The 20,000-nt window shown below is 40.9% G+C and overlaps 2 protein-coding genes across 5 annotated transcripts in view; one reads left to right on the forward strand and one right to left on the reverse strand.

The window, feature by feature from the left end:
• The window catches only part of arhgap28 (Rho GTPase activating protein 28), a 49,303-nt gene extending 34,260 nt beyond the window's left edge, over positions 1-15,043 (forward strand). For all 4 annotated transcript variants that reach the window (XM_079806094.1, XM_079806095.1, XM_079806096.1 and 1 more), the window contains exons 4-15: positions 239-311; positions 397-569; positions 2,641-2,806; positions 2,880-2,971; positions 5,095-5,172; positions 5,316-5,475; positions 5,553-5,635; positions 7,187-7,384; positions 9,317-9,451; positions 11,490-11,617; positions 14,026-14,090; positions 14,167-15,043. In XM_079806094.1, the coding sequence (XP_079662220.1) occupies positions 239-311; positions 397-569; positions 2,641-2,806; positions 2,880-2,971; positions 5,095-5,172; positions 5,316-5,475; positions 5,553-5,635; positions 7,187-7,384; positions 9,317-9,451; positions 11,490-11,617; positions 14,026-14,090; positions 14,167-14,252 (1,437 nt within the window). In that variant the 3' untranslated portion in view covers positions 14,253-15,043. The remainder of the gene's footprint in view (positions 1-238; positions 312-396; positions 570-2,640; positions 2,807-2,879; positions 2,972-5,094; positions 5,173-5,315; positions 5,476-5,552; positions 5,636-7,186; positions 7,385-9,316; positions 9,452-11,489; positions 11,618-14,025; positions 14,091-14,166) is intronic.
• A 1,619-nt stretch (positions 15,044-16,662) lies between these two features.
• The window catches only part of lama1 (laminin, alpha 1), a gene marked incomplete at its 5' end in the record, with an annotated part of 64,061 nt that continues 60,723 nt past the window's right edge, over positions 16,663-20,000 (reverse strand). Inside the window, 2 exon segments of the mRNA XM_079806857.1 lie at positions 16,663-17,056; positions 17,251-17,467. Of these exon segments, the coding sequence (XP_079662983.1) occupies positions 16,896-17,056; positions 17,251-17,467 (378 nt within the window). The 3' untranslated portion in view covers positions 16,663-16,895.

Genomic DNA, 20,000 nt, shown 5'->3' on the forward strand with positions numbered 1-20,000 from the left:
TCTCAGAGATGGACGGATTCATTGGACAGAAATAGAGCAACAAAAGTCCAGTGTTCAGCAGGACATCCTCTATACACACACACACACACACTAACGCCTGCTGACATGTGTACATGACATGTGGGGTGTGAAACTACTGCAGAAAGGCCTGTCGCAATGATGGATTATGGGTGATTTGATCTGTAACATGTTTACCTCTTCGGGATCCGTGTGTGATGATGCTTGTGTTCTCTTACAGTCGGAACTGACTCCTCCCCTTTCTCCAAACGGACAGATCGCTCCCAAACTGCCCCAGTGGAATCCTCCTAAAGGTCAGACAACGATGACATGCATGTTATCCCAAAGATCACAGTAAATGTGCAGTACCTGATGGGTCATGTGATGTTGTGTGTCCAGTCCCTCCGGCGTGTGCGGTCTTCACTCCGGTGGACAGTATTGGATCGGGCAGCGCCTCAGAGCCCATCCCATTATCACTCGACGTGCCGTATTCAGAAGGAGCGCGAGCGCATCGGAAGGGCCGCGAGTGCCAAGACTGCAGGAGGATCCGGAAAGACGACCGGGATTTACCGGTGCGTTTCATCTGTGCTTATACACACTGTGAGAGACCTGATCTGATTGAGTCCACACATTTCATTTGAGCCAATCAGAATCAATCCTGGTTTAACGAGTATTTAAAGCGACAGACCACAAGGCACATAACGATATTATCTGCTAATAGTTAACCTTATATTTAGTGCGATAGGCCATTAATGTGTTTTAATACAGTAAAAGTTAGGAAAACATGGTGTTCCTGTAGTAAAAGTTCGGAAAACATGGTTTTAATTTAGTAAAAGTTTGGAAAACATGGTTTTAAAGCAGTAAAGGTTTGGAAAACATGGTGTTACTGTAGTAAAAGTTTGGAAAACATGGTTTTAATGTAGTAAAAGTTTGGAAAACATGGTGTTACTGTAGTAAAAGTTCGGAAAACATGATTTTAATGTAGTAAAAGTTCAGAAAACATGGTGTTACTGTAGTAAAAGTTCAGAAAACATGGTTAATGTTGTAAAAGTTTGGAAAACATGGTTTTAATGTAGTAAAAGTTTGGAAAACATGGTGTTACTGTAGTAAAAGTTTGGAAAACATGGTTTTAATGTAGTAAAAGTTTGGAAAACATGATTTTAATGTAGTAAAAGTTTGGAAAACATGGTTTTAATGTAGTAAAAGTTTGGAAAACATGGTTTTAATGTAGTAAAAGTTTGGAAAACATGGTGTTACTGTAGTAAAAGTTTGGAAAACATGGTTTTAATGTAGTAAAAGTTTGGAAAACATGGTTTTAATGTAGTAAAAGTTTGAAAAACATGGTTTTGATGTAGTTAAAAAAAACATGGTTTTAATGTAGTAAAAGTTCGGAAAACATGGTTTTGATGTAGTAAAAGTTCGGAAAACATGTTTTTGATGTAGTAAAAGTTTGGAAAACATGGTTTTACTGTAGTAAAAGTTCGGAAAACATGGTTTTGATGTAGTAAAAGTTTGGAAAACATGGTGTTACTGTAGTAAAAGTTCGGAAAACATGGTTTTAATGTAGTAAAAGATTGGAAAACATGGTGTTATTGTAGTAAAAGTTCGGAAAACATGGTTTTAATGTAGTAAAAGATTGGAAAACATGGTGTTATTGTAGTAAAAGTTCGGAAAACATTGTTTTAATGTAGTAAAAGTTTGGAAAATATGGTGTTAGTGTAGAAAAAGTTCGGAAAACATGGTTTTAATGTAGTAAAAGTTCGGAAAACATGGTGATACTGTAGTAAATGTCAGGAAAACATGATTTTAATGTAGTAAATGTCAGGAAAACATGGTGTTCCTGTAGTAAAAGTTCGGAAAACATGGTTTTACTGTAGTAAAAGTTCGGAAAACATGGTTTTGATGTAGTAAAAGTTCGGAAAACATGGTGTTACTGTAGTAAAAGTTCGGAAAACATGGTTTTGATGTAGTAAAAGTTTGGAAAACATGGTGTTACTGTAGTAAAAGTTCGGAAAACATGGTTTTAATGTAGTAAAAGATTGGAAAACATGGTGTTATTGTAGTAAAAGTTCGGAAAACATGGTTTTAATGTAGTAAAAGATTGGAAAATATGGTGTTACTGTAGAAAAAGTTCGGAAAACATGGTTTTAATGTAGTAAAAGTTCGGAAAACATGGTGATACTGTAGTAAATGTCAGGAAAACCTGGTGTTACTGTAGTAAAAGTTCGGAAAACATGGTGATACTGTAGTAAATGTCAGGAAAACATGGTTTTACTGTAGTAAAAGTTCGGAAAACATGGTGTTCCTGTAGTAAAATTTTGGAAAAGATGGTTTTACTGTAGTAAAAGTTCGGAAAACATGGTGTTACTGTAGTAAAAGAACAGCATTTATTTGAAATAGAATCTTTTCTAACATTATAAATGTCTTTACTGTCAATTTAATATCAGGCTGAAATAAAACAGCCTAAACCCTGACGCTCTTGTCCGATCATCTCATGGGGTCTCTCTGATGTGTCTTTTACCGGCAGTGTTTACCGTTCTGTAGCTTGAAACTAAAATGCCCCATTTACTGAAAGCATCTCCCCTGGACAGTGAGGGCAGATCAGATGCTGCGGTCTAATGAGGTTTGTGGTCTGCTCTTCAGTGTTTTCAGACAGTGAAGCCCAGACAGGGTGTGACGCGAGTGAACGATCTGTCGTCTGAGGACATCAGGAAGATCGGCTACATCTCTCTGATCGAGCTGACCACCTTCTACGACATCCTGGGCATTGAGATGAAGAGGAACCGCGTGGTGCGCAGTAAAGCTCGAGGTGCGTCTCAGTCATAGCCAGACTCAGAATCCGTGTAAAACCGTCTGTTAACGCTGTCGTTTGCGTCCCACAGACACCGGGATATTCGGCGTTCCTCTCGCTACGCTACTGGAAAACGACCAGAAGAAATACCCCGGCTCTAGAGTTCCTCTGGTTTTCAGGAAGGTAGGTGGCTCTTCTTTCCCTCTTCGGTTGTTGGAAACGAGGCTGAAACACTTGAATGTTGTGATGGAGATAGTGAGGGCATTTCTGGAAAGTTCCTAGTCAGCACTATTACTCGTCCCTCCCGCATCCTTGGACGGATCTGTGGCTCGCTATCTCACATTATCCTGACCTGGCGGCCCACGCTCGTCTCGCTTTTCCACAAAACAAAGGCGGTGGCCAGAAGTGCTCGGGTTTGTTTTACACGGCTGTCTTGACCTCGATGTTTCTGTTTTTAAGTGGAACGAGGGAGGCCGTTTATTGTTTCACTGGAAGCCCCTTCAGGCGCTTGAGAGATTTACTGAGGAAACTGGATTAAAATAGAGGCAGTGAATCTGCTCGCTCGGAGATTCTTCCCGCATTGCAGCACTGTCAGTGTTTGTGTTGGTAACTGGAGACCTGAGGGGAAGATATGGAGACCCCCGGCGGTGGAGATCCAGCGCAGACAGCAGAGGAGTCCTGACGCGCTTATCAGTGACCGATAGACTCTCTGTGTGTGTGTGTCGGAATGAGCTGGAATCTCAATCCTCTCAGAAAACAACAGCACACACACGGTTTACATGCTACTCCAAATGGAGAACACTGTGCCGTTACCATAGTAAATGCCTATTAAACAGTTTTGTAAAGTTAGGTTATTTTAGAAAACATGGTGTTACTGCAGTAAAAGTCCGGAAAACATGGTGTTACTGTGGTAAATGTCCGGAAAACATGGTGTTACTGCAGTAAATGTCCGGAAAACATGGTGTTACTGCAGTAAAAGTCCGGAAAACATGGTGTTACTGCAGTAAATGTCCGGAAAACATGATGTTACTGTAGTAAAAGTCCAGAAAACATGGTGTTACTGTAGTAAAAGTCCAGAAAACATGGTGTTACTGCAGTAAATGTCCGGAAAACATGATGTTACTGTAGTAAATGTCCGGAAAACATGATGTTACTGTAGTAAAAGTCCAGAAAACATGGTGTTACTGTAGTAAAAGTCCAGAAAACATGGTGTTACTGCAGTAAATGTCCGGAAAACACGATGTTACTGCAGTAAATGTCCGGAAAACATGATGTTACTGTAGTAAAAGTCCAGAAAACATGGTGTTACTGTAGTAAAAGTCCAGAAAACATGGTGTTACTGCAGTAAATGTCCGGAAAACATGATGTTACTGTAGTAAATGTCCGGAAAACATGGCATTACTGTAGTAAATGTCCAAAAAACATGGTGTTACTGCAGTAAATGTCCAGAAAACACGATGTTACTGCAGTAAATGTCCGGAAAACATGGCATTACTGTAGTAAATGTCCAGAAAACACGATGTTACTGCAGTAAATGTCCGGAAAACATGATGTTACTGTAGTAAATGTCCGGAAAACATGGTGTTACTGTAGTAAATGTCCGGAAAACATGATGTTACTGTAGTAAAAGTCCAGAAAACATGGTGTTACTGTAGTAAAAGTCCAGAAAACATGGTGTTACTGCAGTAAATGTCCGGAAAACACGATGTTACTGCAGTAAATGTCCGGAAAACATGATGTTACTGTAGTAAAAGTCCAGAAAACATGGTGTTACTGTAGTAAAAGTCCAGAAAACATGGTGTTACTGCAGTAAATGTCCGGAAAACATGATGTTACTGTAGTAAATGTCCGGAAAACATGGCATTACTGTAGTAAATGTCCAAAAAACATGGTGTTACTGCAGTAAATGTCCAGAAAACACGATGTTACTGCAGTAAATGTCCGGAAAACATGATGTTACTGTAGTAAATGTCCGGAAAACATGGTGTTACTGTAGTAAATGTCCGGAAAACATGGCATTACTGTAGTAAAAGTCCAGAAAACATGTTACTGTAGTAATATTTCCTGAAAACATGATGTTACTGTAGTAAATGTCCGGAAAACATGGCATTACTGTAGTAAAAGTCCAGAAAACATGTTACTGTAGTAATATTTCCTGAAAACATGATGTTACTGTAGTAAAGGTCCGGAAAACATGTTACTGTAGTAATATTTCCGGAAAACATAATTTTACTGTAGTATATTATCAGAAAGACATGTTACCCAGCATGTGTGTCATGTGATCATGATTGCGTTTGTGTTTTCAGTTGTTGTCTAAACTGGAGCAGACGGGGTTACAGACGGAGGGAATCCTCAGGGTCCCGGGATCAGCATCCAGAGTGAAGGTAAATCATCTCTCCAGATGAACACGGCCTGCTCCAGTATTTGCCTTGACTCATGTGGCTCATCTGACCTGGATTTCTCCCAGTGTTGTTTAGTGAAATTCCTGGCTGTTTATTGTGATGCTTCATGTGCTTGTCCTCCACAGCACCTCCGTCAGGAGCTGGAGCTGAAGTTCTACGAGGATCGCTTCGACTGGGAGGAGGTGCGTCAGAACGATGCGGCGGGTCTGCTGAAGATGTTCATCCGCGAGCTGCCCTATCCCCTGCTGACCCAACAGCACCTGCCGGCGTTCACAGCCGCTCAGAGTGAGTCTGACCATCCACACCGCATCCATCAGGCACTGTTCAGCGGTCACTCACCTCTCTGTCCATCTGTCCGTCAGGTATCTCAGCACCCAAACATCAGATTCAGGCGCTCCATCTGCTCATCATGCTGCTTCCTGAGGCCAACAGAGACACGCTGAAGGTCTGTTCATCTCCTCACACGGTTTCTGAAGATCATCAACTCAATAACTGTCATTTAAAGCAGGTGTTGTTCTAGTTTTTACTCGCAATAGCCAATAAAAAAAAAAACGCTGTTAAAATGAGAAATATGATTATTAACGAGGGCCAGATTGCGACTGGGTCAGAGCATCTCCAAAACTGCAGCTCTTGTGGGTGTTCCCGGTCTGCAGTGGTCAGTGTCTATCAAAAGTGCTCAAAGGAAAGACCAGTGGAGAACCGGCCACAGGGTCATGGAGGACCAGTGGAGAACCGGCCACAAGGTCATGGAGGACCAGTGGAGAACCGGCCACAGGGTCATGGAGGACCAGTGGAGAACCGGCCACAGGGTCATGGAGGACCAGTGGAGAACCGGCCACAGGGTCATGGAGGACCAGTGGAGAACCGGCCACAGGGTCATGAAGGACCAGTGGAGAACCGGCCACAGGGTCATGGAGGACCAGTGGAGAACCGGCCACAGGGTCATGAAGGACCAGTGGAGAACCGGCCACAGGGTCATGAAGGACCAGTGGAGAACCGGCCACAGGGTCATGAAGGACCAGTGGAGAACCGGCCACAGGGTCATGGAGGACCAGTGGAGAACCGGCCACAGGGTCATGAAGGACCAGTGGAGAACCGGCCACAGGGTCATTGATGCCCGTGTGATCAAACAGACGAGCTACTGGAGCTCAAACTGCTCAAGAAGTTAATGCTGGTTCTGATAGAAAGGGGTCAGAATACACAGAGCATCTCAGTTTGTGGAGTATGGGGCGAGTTTGAGGCGTTGACTCGGCCTCCAGATTCCCCAGATCTCAATCCAATCGAGCATCTGTGGGATGAGCTGAACAAACAAGTCCGATCCATGGAGGCCCCACAACTTACAGGACTTAAAGGATCTGCTGCTAACATTTAGGTGCCAGATACCACAGCACACCTTCAGGGGTCTAGAGGAGTCATGCCTCGACGGTACCAACACAATATTAGTCATAATGTTATGCCTGATCGGTGTATAAAACAGTACGAGTCAATGTCTCTATTTAGAGAGTGTGTGTGTGTGTGTGTGTGTATGTGAAGTATTTAAATGATGTTCTCAGGTGAAGTTGATGAACCGGTTGGATGAGTGGCATGAATCTGTGACGACACACACACACACACACACACACACACACACACACACACACACACACACACACACACACACACACACACACACACACACACACACACACACACACACACACACACACACACACACACACACACACACACACACACACACACACACACACACACACACACACACACACACACACACACAGGCTGCCTAAATAGAGACGTGAGAGACTGTTTGACGTCATGTATGCCCATATTCTCGTGTTGAGATTCGGCGCTGATATCAGCACAGATGCAATCGAGACGTATTTACCCTGGAGCTCAAACGCCAAGGTCACGGGTTCGACTCGCAGGGAATGAAGGTTTCCAGAGAAACTTCCTCTTTGGAGTTAGTTAGAATTTCTCCTCTGATGTTTGTTCACAGGCTCTCCTGGAGTTCCTGCGAAAGGTGGTGGCGTACGAGGAGAAGAACCGCATGAGCCTGTGGAACGTCTCCATGATCGTAGCGCCCAACCTCTTCACTTTCCGCGGGAAGAACGCCAAGCATGAGGAGATGCAGGGCGCCGTTACTGCCGCCCAGCTCGTGCGTCTCCTCATTACCCATCAGGACCTGCTGTGGACGGTGAGCATCTCAAACCAGCGCATGAATATTAATGAGGCGATGCTGATTGGCTGACGTTCACAGGTTGTCTTTGACGTCAGAGCCGTTGAAAAACCGTTACGACATTCCTATAGACTCCCACAGGAACTGAGGAATGCGGAAGTAAAGCGTGTATATTTTGAGATTTGATGGCATTAGTTGACCTCAGGAATATTAACCCTCTGGTGCTCTTCGTCATTTCTGACCGGAACATTTTCTGGTTTGAAAAGTTAAAAATCACAGCTTCATCAGAATGATATGGAACTTGGTGACTTTTCTAGCATTAGGACTGTAAACACACACAAAAATTGGGTTCATGATTCGAGCATGCTGATTGGTCGTAAAAAAAAAATACTCCCACTTGTGCTCTTCGGTCAAAAATGACACCATAAGAAATTAATGGGAAATCTGCAAAAACACAAATTCACAGAAAAAAATCTATATTTCTAACAAAAAAACAAAATCTAAAACTTTATAATAAATAGTCTTTGAGATTTTTTTAAATATATATTCAAATCCATCAACAACAAAAAAATCATTAAATGTGTTCAAAACAGAACTAGTGAATTCTCAAGCCTCTCCATTGAGTCCTCTAGTGGTTACACACATGGTTGCAGGATTTCTGAAATAATTCCACAAGAGGGGCTAATCTGCCTTCAAAAAACATTTATTTTGAAGGCCTAGTCTCTATTTTAACCTGAAATACTGCAATAATAAAAAATAAAACAAATAAAAATTTAATTTAAAAAAATGTGTATAATTTTCAATGGCAAAATTATTGCATAAATATGAAAAAAATACCATCAAATCATCTCAAAATACAAAATTAAAAAGAAAAAATATTATTGAAGAAAAATAAATTGCATTGGTTTTACTGGGGTGGAGGAAGTTTAATTTTTAGGAAGATGATCAATGCGACCCCTAAGGAAGAGCAGCAGAGGGTTAATAGAAGTGGTATTTTATGAAGCGCGTTATAATTAATGTTTATTGTTATATAATAGATGGTTAGACTCTAACGTGAGCAGCACTATATCCAGATGCTATCGTCATATTTCAACAGTTTTTCTCTGAGATCTTTCTGTCGAATGCGTTTCTATGAAGTAGCCCATTCAAGGAATAACATATAACGCCTATGAATATTAATAACGCCTGGATAAAAAGAGTTGAATTAAATTGGTTGCCCTGTTTATTTAAATACTATTTAAAACTTCTGTCTTGGGTTAAATTCTGTATAGAATCATTCATTTATATTCACCTGTTGTGTATCGAGTAATATAAAATAACATTCGGACGTTAACAACATTTCAATTCTAAAAGGAATGACCACTATAACCAGTAGATGGAGGAAGAGGAACACTTATTGGCTCAGCCATTTTTTCTCTTTTGTTTTAATTAATTTTTATAGATTATCAAATCACTATTATAACATTAAAATATCTATTTTTGTTACTGTTGTACTAAAGTGTTAGGCTAATTGAACGGAAAATCACAGTCTCATGAAAAACAAAAACTTCTGACTAAACTTCACAATAAATCTTTATTTGAATCGTATCTGTGCTTTGTTTGTTATGGTGAGAGAATTTGTAGATAATGGAAAGATTTGTGTAAAACGAAATTCATTCAGCGTTTTGAGACCATATAAAACTTGTTTTAATCGATATGGATTCTCATTCCTGGTCAATTAAACATATGACTGGTCATTATTTTCAACAGAAATGCCCGTGATTGGCTAACATGACCCAAATAAAATAACCAGATCACTCAAAGAAACATTTACGTTGTCTTTTCTTTATCTCTCCCCAGAATATAATGCTACTGTAAAGCTTAGTCGAAGTCGATGCACATATTTTGTTAATATTTACCAGAAATTGCTTCAAATATAGACGTATTGACGTCTGTTGTTGGCATCCGCAGGTCCCGTGTTTCCTGATCGCTCACGTCAGAAAAATGAACGAGGCCGCCCTGGGCAAGAAAACGCCGACTTCAGAGAAAAGCAAACTCCGATTATTGAGGAGGTGGAACATGGAGAAGGACCGCGACCGCAGCGAAGTGAGTGCTCATGGGATTGCACCCCTCGTTTGGTGCAATAGACTTTTAATAACAAACGAAAATTGAAATACATTGAATAAAAATAACATAATAGACATTAAATGACAAATGCACTCAACAAAATGACTAACTCCAATTAAAAAAACTAAATGGAAAATATAAAAATGAGTGCTGTCAAATTGATTAATTGCATTAATATAAAAGTTTGTGTTGTTTATATTATACCTGTGTGTATATATACACAATTTTAATTTCGATGCAATTTGATCGATTTGACGGCACTAATACAAATAAAATTTGATCTAAAAGATGCTAAAATAACACTTCCATGAACACAAATATGTTGTTAAATTATGGAAATATTAACTTAAAATCTGATGAAAACACTCAGGAATTGAATGTCATGAACATCCTGAACGCGAGACAAAATGCGTTTTTATGATCTTTACTGCGATGACCGCATCTGAAATGCTGCCCTATTTCACAGTTTTTTGTTGAATTATTGTCATTACATATTAGACATACTCCTATTATTAAAGGATTGTCTATTTTATGGAAATAACTCGATTAGCGGATGACACTGCTCTCTTTTTGAGTGACACACATCAGATTGATAATGCTATAACCCTAATTGACCAATTTTCTATTGCTTCGGGTTTAACGCTTAACAAATCTAAATCTTATGATCCGACTGAAGAGGAAAAATGTTTAATATACTTGTTAAGAAATGTGTCAAATACTTAGGTATTCATATCTGCAAGGATCACAAGGAACGTCAACAACTTAATTGAAGAAAACTAAAACAGTACTGAATTCATGGCTTCAAAGAGACATTTCTATTTTAGGAATGATTCTTTTGACTAAAGCAGACGGGATTTTAAGATGTGTCTACCCTGCCCTCTCTCTTAATGTCCTTGATTCAGCATGTAAAGACTTAAATACCATATTTACGAATTTTGTGTGGAAAAACAGACACCGTGTTAAAAAAAGCAGTGTTCTCTGGTTAAGGGTTTCAACTTTTGGGACTTGAATTATACCTTTAAGGTGAAATGGGTAAAGGAACAACCTTTTAATAGTGTAGGAGGCCTAAAAATGTATTGAAATATAATTACAATATTGCCACTAAAACTCTCTGAAATGTTGACTGTTCTAAGATGGCGGACGCGCTGACGTGTCTGAAGCGCTCGAATGTGGAAGGTGTTTACTTATATATTATATTATACATATTAAACGATATCTTATACATTTTTGATTGCGAACGCCACCACACGACGTCCGTCCAGCTCATGTTAACGATAGTGGAATCCTAAACGCGTTCTGTGTGAATAACGGCCGCAAACCTCATTTACATCAGCCCATATGAATCTGTTCGGATGGATTAGTACGTTTTGCTGCCACAGATTCATATTTCCTGTTGATAGTTAACAGATCCGTTCCTGTTTCACTTTAATTCACTTTTTCTCCGTTATCTAAAGTCACGTTAGAACTAGCAACGGCGGCGCGGATTAGTGACAGTATTGTAGAATCGTATTATATTGAGTATGAGAGAAACTGAGCGTGTGCGATTACCTTCGTCTGTTAGAGCTTTTATTCTCCTCCTGGTCCAGTCATAAATTCATAAAATAATAGTCCTGACCGCTGAGGAACATCTTTTAATACAGTATGGCGGAGTTCACGTGACGGGCGTCAGTTAGAGCTGTGAGGATTTGAATGAAAATGGCGCAATTTTCTCAACGGCGCGTTGCTCGACAGTGGTTCAAAAATAATAATAATTAAAAATTCCTTAAACGAAATATAAATATATATATATAAGTATAATAAATAATATTATAAATAATAATAATAAAATGATTATTAAAATAATGTCAACACCTTTAGTTTTTGAATGAATGTCCTCACAAAGACGTCATTTGGCGCCACCTACTGACTATAAACAAACGGTGAATATTCCCAGTTCTGTTACTCGTCCAATCAGAGGACCAGAACTACCTAAAATAGCAATAGTGATAATATAATAAAGTCTGTCCATGTTCCTCAGGTCACGGACCTTCGTGATGGAGTCATCCGTGTTCACGCGCCGCTTCACGCCAAGGTTTCCATGGCGATTCAGCTGAACAACGAGATGAAGGCCAGAGACATCATGGCACGCTTCGACGTCGAGAACGGGTTAGTGCACTTTTATGATGGATAGATGCACTTTTATGATGGACAGATGCACTTTTATGATGGATAGATGCACTTTTATGATGGACAGATGCACTTTTATGATGGATAGATGCACTTTTATGATGGATAGATGCACTTTTATGATGGACAGAAGCACTTTTATGATGGACAGATGCACTTTTATGATGGATAGATGCACTTTTATGATGGATAGATGCACTTTTATGATGGATAGATGCACTTTTATGATGGACAGAAGCACTTTTATGATGGACAGATGCACTTTTATGATGGATAGATGCACTTTTATGATGGATAGATGCACTTTTATGATGGACAGATGCACTTTTATGATGGATGGATGCACTTTTATGATGGATAGATGCACTTTTATGATGGATAGATGCACTTTTATGATGGACAGATGCACATTTATGATGGACAGATGCACATTTATGATGAATAGATGCACTTTTATGATGGACAGATGCACTTTTATGATGGACAGATGCACTTTTATGATGGACAGATGCACTTTTATGATGGACAGATGCACATTTATGATGAATAGATGCACTTTTATGATGGACAGATGCACTTTTATGATGGACAGATGCACTTTTATGATGGACAGATGCACTTTTATGATGGATAGATGCACTTTTATGATGGACAGATGCACTTTTATGATGGATAGATGCACTTTTATGATGGACAGATGCACTTTTATGATGGACAGATGCACTTTTATGATGGATAGATGCACTTTTATGATGGACAGATGCTCTTTTATGATGGATAGATGCACTTTTATGATGGACAGATGCACTTTTATGATGGATAGATGCACTTTTATGATGGACAGATGCACTTTTATGATGGACAGATGCACTTTTATGATGGATAGATGCACTTTTATGATGGACAGATGCACTTTTATGATGGATAGATGCACTTTTATGATGGACAGATGCACTTTTATGATGGACAGATGCACTTTTATGATGGATAGATGCACTTTTATGATGGACAGATGCTCTTTTATGATGGATAGATGCACTTTTATGATGGACAGATGCACTTTTATGATGGATAGATGCACTTTTATGATGGACAGATGCACTTTTATGATGGACAGATGCTCTTTTATGATGGACAGATGCACTTTTATGATGGACAGATGCACTTTTATGATGGACAGATGCTCTTTTATGATGGACAGATGCACTTTTATGATGGACAGATGCACTTTTATGATGGACAGATGCACTTTTATGATGGACAGATGCACTTTTATGATGGACAGATGCACTTTTATGATGGACAGATGCTCTTTTATGATGGACAGATGCACTTTTATGATGGACAGATGCTCTTTTATGATGGACAGATGCACTTTTATGATGGACAGATGCACTTTTATGATGGACAGATGCACTTTTATGATGGACAGATGCACTTTTATGATGGATAGATGCACTTTTATGATGGACAGATGCACTTTTATGATGGACAGATGCACTTTTATGATGGACAGTTTTATGATGGATAGATGCACTTTTATGATGGACAGATGCACTTTTATGATGGACAGTTTTATGATGGATAGATGCACTTTTATGATGGACAGATGCACTTTTATGATGGACAGATGCACTTTTATGATGGACAGATGCACTTTTATGATGATAGATGCACTAGATGCACTTTTATGATGGATGGATGCACTTTTATGATGGACAGATGCACTTTTATGATGGACAGATGCACTTTTATGATGAATAGATGCACTTTTATGATGAATAGATGCACTTTTATGATGGATAGATGCACTTTTATGATGGACAGATGCACTTTTATGATGGATAGATGCACTTTTATGATGGACAGATGCACTTTTATGATGAATAGATGCACTTTTATGATGGATAGATGCACTTTTATGATGGACAGATGCACTTTTATGATGGATAGATGCACTTTTATGATGGACAGATGCACTTTTATGATGGACAGATGCACTTTTATGATGGACAGATGCACTTTTATGATGGACAGATGCACTTTTATGATGGACAGATGCACTTTTATGATGGACAGATGCACTTTATGATGGATAGATGCACTTTTATGATGGACAGATGCACTTTTATGATGGATAGATGCACTTTTATGATGGACAGATGCACTTTTATGATGGACAGATGCACTTTTATGATGGATAGATGCACTTTTATGATGGACAGATGCACTTTTATGATGAATAGATGCACTTTTATGATGGATAGATGCACTTTTATGATGGACAGATGCACTTTTATGATGGACAGATGCACTTTTATGATGGACAGATGCACTTTTATGATGAATAGATGCACTTTTATGATGGACGTTTATGTTGATTGCAGGCGCGGGTCGCGAAGCGCCAGTCGACGTCAGAGGCAGTTTCTGTTCGAGGTGGGCGGAAACATCGGTGAGTTACATCATCACCTGCCTCATGTTTATTGATTATGAATGATGTAATCTGAAGCAGGATTGGCTCCCTCTAGGCGAGCGATGTCTGGATCCAGACGCTCTTCTCCTGGACGTCTACCGGGCTAACCCTCACTGTGAATGGGTGCTGAAGTCCCGCTGACCCCAGCCCAACACACGCGTGTGTGTGTGTGTGTTTACCGCAGAACCCCAGAGGCCGGAGGTCAGAGGTCAAACGCTGACCCCTGTGGCGCTTCAATGCTGGTCATTGAGTTTGCTGGGAGCCAAAGCTGTGACAGAAGCATGATCATCCCTTCATTCCTCCGGCCGCTGTGAAGAGAGCATGTACATACAATATTTATAGCACTAATTTATCTGCTGTATGATAATGATGATTTTGTATTGTTTATATGCGCATGTTTGAGATGAAGCCGTGTGAACTGACCCCTGCGCCGCTCATATTCACCTCAACTTCTCATCGCTTATGAACTGATAAAATGAAGGAAACGTTCATATTCATGAGAATCATTACAATCATGTTATGTTTTAAAAAATGATTTTGTTGTGAAATATGAGCTGCACAGGTAAATATGACCTCAAGTGAAACCAGACGAATATTAACGCCATGCCATCAAACACTGACTGACCTTTGACCCCTGATCATTTACTTCAGTGTCCGCCAATAATGCTCTGAATATGTTTTTCAGCTATAAGCTATTTTTTTATGTATGATGTTCTGAAATGTGCTCCTGATTTTTATAGTTGCCAACTGAGTTTGTGCATCCCATAATTTACTGTCCTCGTGAGTTATCGGTCAGTGTTTATCATAGTGACCGGAATACTTCCAAAACATTATGAACATGTATCATAGAGTTCCTCTCATGATGTGCTGTTTGGGTGAAACTGCTGGTCATTATGAAACTAATCCCATTAAACACGTCAAACCTCAGAGAGAGAGTGTGTGTGTGTGTGTGTGTGTGTGGCTCTTTGTTTGAGTGTGTTCTGGAATGTTCCAGATAGTGCAGGAATGTTGGTGGGCGGGAGTTTCATCATCACTGACACGAGCAACACTCGACTAACAAACGAGCCGCAGTTTAACATCAAAACGTCAAATCTACACAACATCTGTAAACCTTTACAATACCACTTCATCACATCATATTCTCATTTACTGATCAAACCACACGCTCAAGCCCATAATTATGATCAGATATCATTATGACATGACTGTCTAAACATAAGTCAGTCTATGAACTCATTTATGACAAAAAGTCAAAATTATGTTTAAAAAAATCGGCGTAAATTATGACAATTTTAAGTTCAAAACATAAGTCATTTTTTTAATACATAAGTCAATTATGACAAATTATGACTTTCAATTTTTTGGTGATCATTTCAGTTGTCAAAATTATGACAAATTATAGAATTATGACATAAAAAGTCATAATTATGATTTAAAGAAACTCAAAGACAAAATTATGACAATTTGAACTTAACATAATTGACTATCATAATTGCCTTTTTGTCAAAACAGTCATTTTTATGACATATAAAATCAATTATGACATAAAAGACAATACTTAAGACAGTTGCAATGATCACCAAAAATGTTTGTCATAATTGACTGAACATAAGTCAGTCTTTGAAGTCATTGACATATAAAGTAAATTATTAAAGCATATTAAGTCAAATATGACTAAAAGTCAATTATGACTAACATAATTTTTTGGTGATCATTTCAATTGTCATAATTTTTTCTAAATCAAAATTATGATACAAATTATAGATTTATGACGAGTCATAATTATGATTTAAAAAAACTAAAAATGATGAGAGTCAATTATGACACAAAAGACAACATTATGACAATTTTAACTTTTATAATTTGACAATTTTGACTTTTTGTCATTTTATGACAGTCAATTATGATACAAATGATAAAAAGTCAATTATGACATCATTTTTTGGTGATCATTTCAACAGTCAAAATTATGACACAAATTATAGAATTACAACAATAAAAGTCATGATTTAAAAAACTCAATTATGACTGAAAAGACAACATTATGACAATTTTCACTTTTTATCATAATTGCCTTTTTGTAAAAACAAGCATTTTTTATGACTTATAAAAGCAATTATGACAGAAAAAAATATGACAAAATTTAGACAAATGTAACTTTTTGTCATAATTGACTTGTGTAATAATGACTTTTTGTTGCTGCCTTTTTATGTCATAATTTAGACTTTTTTGTCATAATTGACTGTCAAAACATACAAAGTATGCATATAAAGTAAACTATGACAAAAAGTCATCATTTTTTAGTGATCATTTCAATTGTCAATTCTTTCTAAGTCAAAATTATGACACAAATTATAGAATTATGACAAGTCAATTATGATTTAAAATAAAATAAAAATGATGACAGTCAATTATGATACAAATGATAAAAAGCCAATTATGACATTAAAAGTAAAAAATGACTCATAAAACGGATGAAACCCAGTGTGTGGTGTGTGTGGAGTGTGTGGTGTGTGTGGAGTGTGTGGTGTGTGTGGAGTGTGTGGTGTGTGTGTGTGTGGAGTGTGTGGTGTGTGTGTGTGTGGAGTGTGTGGTGTGTGTGTGTGTGTGTGTGTAAAGTCATCAGTCAATGCTCCGTGAACTAGCATTAAAATCCACTAATGTGGACTAGCGTTAAAAACCTAAATGGAGTCATGAGTCATGTTAAGAGACGAGCCGTATCGTAAAGTGTTACTGAACATCAGTCAAAGGTCACACACACACTCCTGGTCCAGAGGTCAGAGGTCAGGCCGCGCCGGCGGGGCAGGAGTGAGGAAAGACGTGCGGGTGTGCAAACGCGGCGCTGAAGTCCAGAGCGTCCGTCACATGACCCTTGAAGACGCGCAGGTTCCTCATGCAGCCGCGGAACGGCTCTCTGGTGCTGAGGCAGTTCTGCTTCACGTCAGCTGTGACACACACACACACACACACATGAGTCATGTGACTGATGGATGATTGACAGCCACACACACACACACACACACACACACACACACACACACACACACACACACACACACACACACACACACACACACACACACACACACACACACACACACACACACACACACACACACACACAGAGTGAACGCAGTACCTGGATGTCCGCCCACATAGATGGGGTTTTTGGTCTCAGCTGAGGTGGATGATGAGTACGGGTTCTCTGCGGTCACTGTGAGGCCGTCGACGGTCAGACTCAAGCTGTGCTTCTGCTTCCTGGCCACCAGAGTCCGCCAGCGGCCGTCACACATGGACACACGACTCCTGCTGCTCGCCGTGATGCGGCCCGCGCCGTTATTAACGGTAAACACCACCTGAGACGGGTCGAGAGCGTCAGTAACGGTCACCGGGACACGGGGTCACTGCAGTCTAACCGTACTGACCTGTCACTGCAGTCTAACCGTACTGACCTGACACTGCAGTCTAACCGTACTGACCTGACACTGCAGTCTAACCGTACTGACCTGACACTGCAGTCTAACCGTACTGACCTGACACTGCAGTCTAACCGTACTGACCTGACACTGCAGTCTAACCGTACTGACCTGTCACTGCAGTCTAACCGTACTGACCTGTCACTGCAGTCTAACCGTACTGACCTGTCACTGCAGTCTAACCGTACTGACCTGACACTGCAGTCTAACCGTACTGACCTGACACTGCAGTCTAACCGTACTGACCTGACACTGCAGTCTAACCGTACTGACCTGACACTGCAGTCTAACCGTACTGACCTGTAACCGTACTGACCTGACACTGCAGTCTAACCGTACTGACCTGTCACTGCAGTCTAACCGTACTGACCTGACACTGCAGTCTAACCGTACTGACCTGTCACTGCAGTCTAACCGTACTGACCTGTCACTGCAGTCTAACCGTACTGACCTGACACTGCAGTCTAACCGTACTGACCTGTCACTGCAGTCTAACCGTACTGACCTGTCACTGCAGACTAACCGTACTGACCTGTCACTGCAGTCTAACCGTACTGACCTGTCACTGCAGTCTAACCGTACTGACCTGTCACTGCAGTCTAACCGTACTGACCTGTCACTGCAGACTAACCGTACTGACCTGTCACTGCAGTCTAACCGTACTGACCTGACACTGCAGTCTAACCGTACTGACCTGACACTGCAGTCTAACCGTACTGACCTGTCACTGCAGTCTAACCGTACTGACCTGTCACTGCAGTCTAACCGTACTGACCTGTCACTGCAGACTAACCGTACTGACCTGTCACTGCAGTCTAACCGTACTGACCTGACACTGCAGTCTAACCGTACTGACCTGTCACTGCAGACTAACCGTACTGACCTGACACTGCAGTCTAACCGTACTGACCTGTCACTGCAGTCTAACCGTACTGACCTGTCACTGCAGACTAACCGTACTGACCTGTCACTGCAGTCTAACCGTACTGACCTGTCACTGCAGTCTAACCGTACTGACCTGTCACTGCAGTCTAACCGTACTGACCTGTCACTGCAGACTAACCGTACTGACCTGTCACTGCAGACTAACCGTACTGACCTGACACTGCAGTCTAACCGTACTGACCTGTCACTGCAGTCTAACCGTACTGACCTGTCACTGCAGTCTAACCGTACTGACCTGTCACTGCAGACTAACCGTACTGACCTGTCACTGCAGTCTAACCGTACTGACCTGACACTGCAGTCTAACCGTACTGACCTGACACTGCAGTCTAACCGTACTGACCTGTCACTGCAGTCTAACCGTACTGACCTGACACTGCAGTCTAACCGTACTGACCTGTCACTGCAGTCTAACCGTACTGACCTGTCACTGCAGTCTAACCGTACTGACCTGTCACTGCAGACTAACCGTACTGACCTGTCACTGCAGTCTAACCGTACTGACCTGACACTGCAGTCTAACCGTACTGACCTGTCACTGCAGACTAACCGTACTGACCTGACACTGCAGTCTAACCGTACTGACCTGTCACTGCAGTCTAACCGTACTGACCTGTCACTGCAGTCTAACCGTACTGACCTGTCACTGCAGACTAACCGTACTGACCTGTCACTGCAGTCTAACCGTACTGACCTGACACTGCAGTCTAACCGTACTGACCTGTCACTGCAGTCTAACCGTACTGACCTGTCACTGCAGTCTAACCGTACTGACCTGTCACTGCAGTCTAACCGTACTGACCTGTCACTGCAGACTAACCGTACTGACCTGTCACTGCAGTCTAACCGTACTGACCTGACACTGCAGTCTAACCGTACTGACCTGACACTGCAGTCTAACCGTACTGACCTGTCACTGCAGACTAACCGTACTGACCTGACACTGCAGTCTAACCGTACTGACCTGACACTGCAGTCTAACCGTACTGACCTGACACTGCAGTCTAACCGTACTGACCTGTCACTGCAGTCTAACCGTACTGACCTGTCACTGCAGACTAACCGTACTGACCTGTCACTGCAGTCTAACCGTACTGACCTGACACTGCAGTCTAACCGTACTGACCTGTCACTGCAGTCTAACCGTACTGACCTGTCACTGCAGACTAACCGTACTGACCTGTCACTGCAGTCTAACCGTACTGACCTGACACTGCAGACTAACCGTACTGACCTGTCACTGCAGTCTAACCGTACTGACCTGTCACTGCAGACTAACCGTACTGACCTGTCACTGCAGTCTAACCGTACTGACCTGACACTGCAGTCTAACCGTACTGACCTGTAACTGCAGACTAACCGTACTGACCTGTCACTGCAGTCTAACCGTACTGACCTGACACTGCAGTCTAACCGTACTGACCTGTAACTGCAGACTAACCGTACTGACCTGACACTGCAGTCTAAC

This window comes from Gobio gobio, assembly GCF_949357685.1.
Source record: "Gobio gobio genome assembly, chromosome: 23".
Taxonomy (NCBI): domain Eukaryota; kingdom Metazoa; phylum Chordata; class Actinopteri; order Cypriniformes; family Gobionidae; genus Gobio; species Gobio gobio.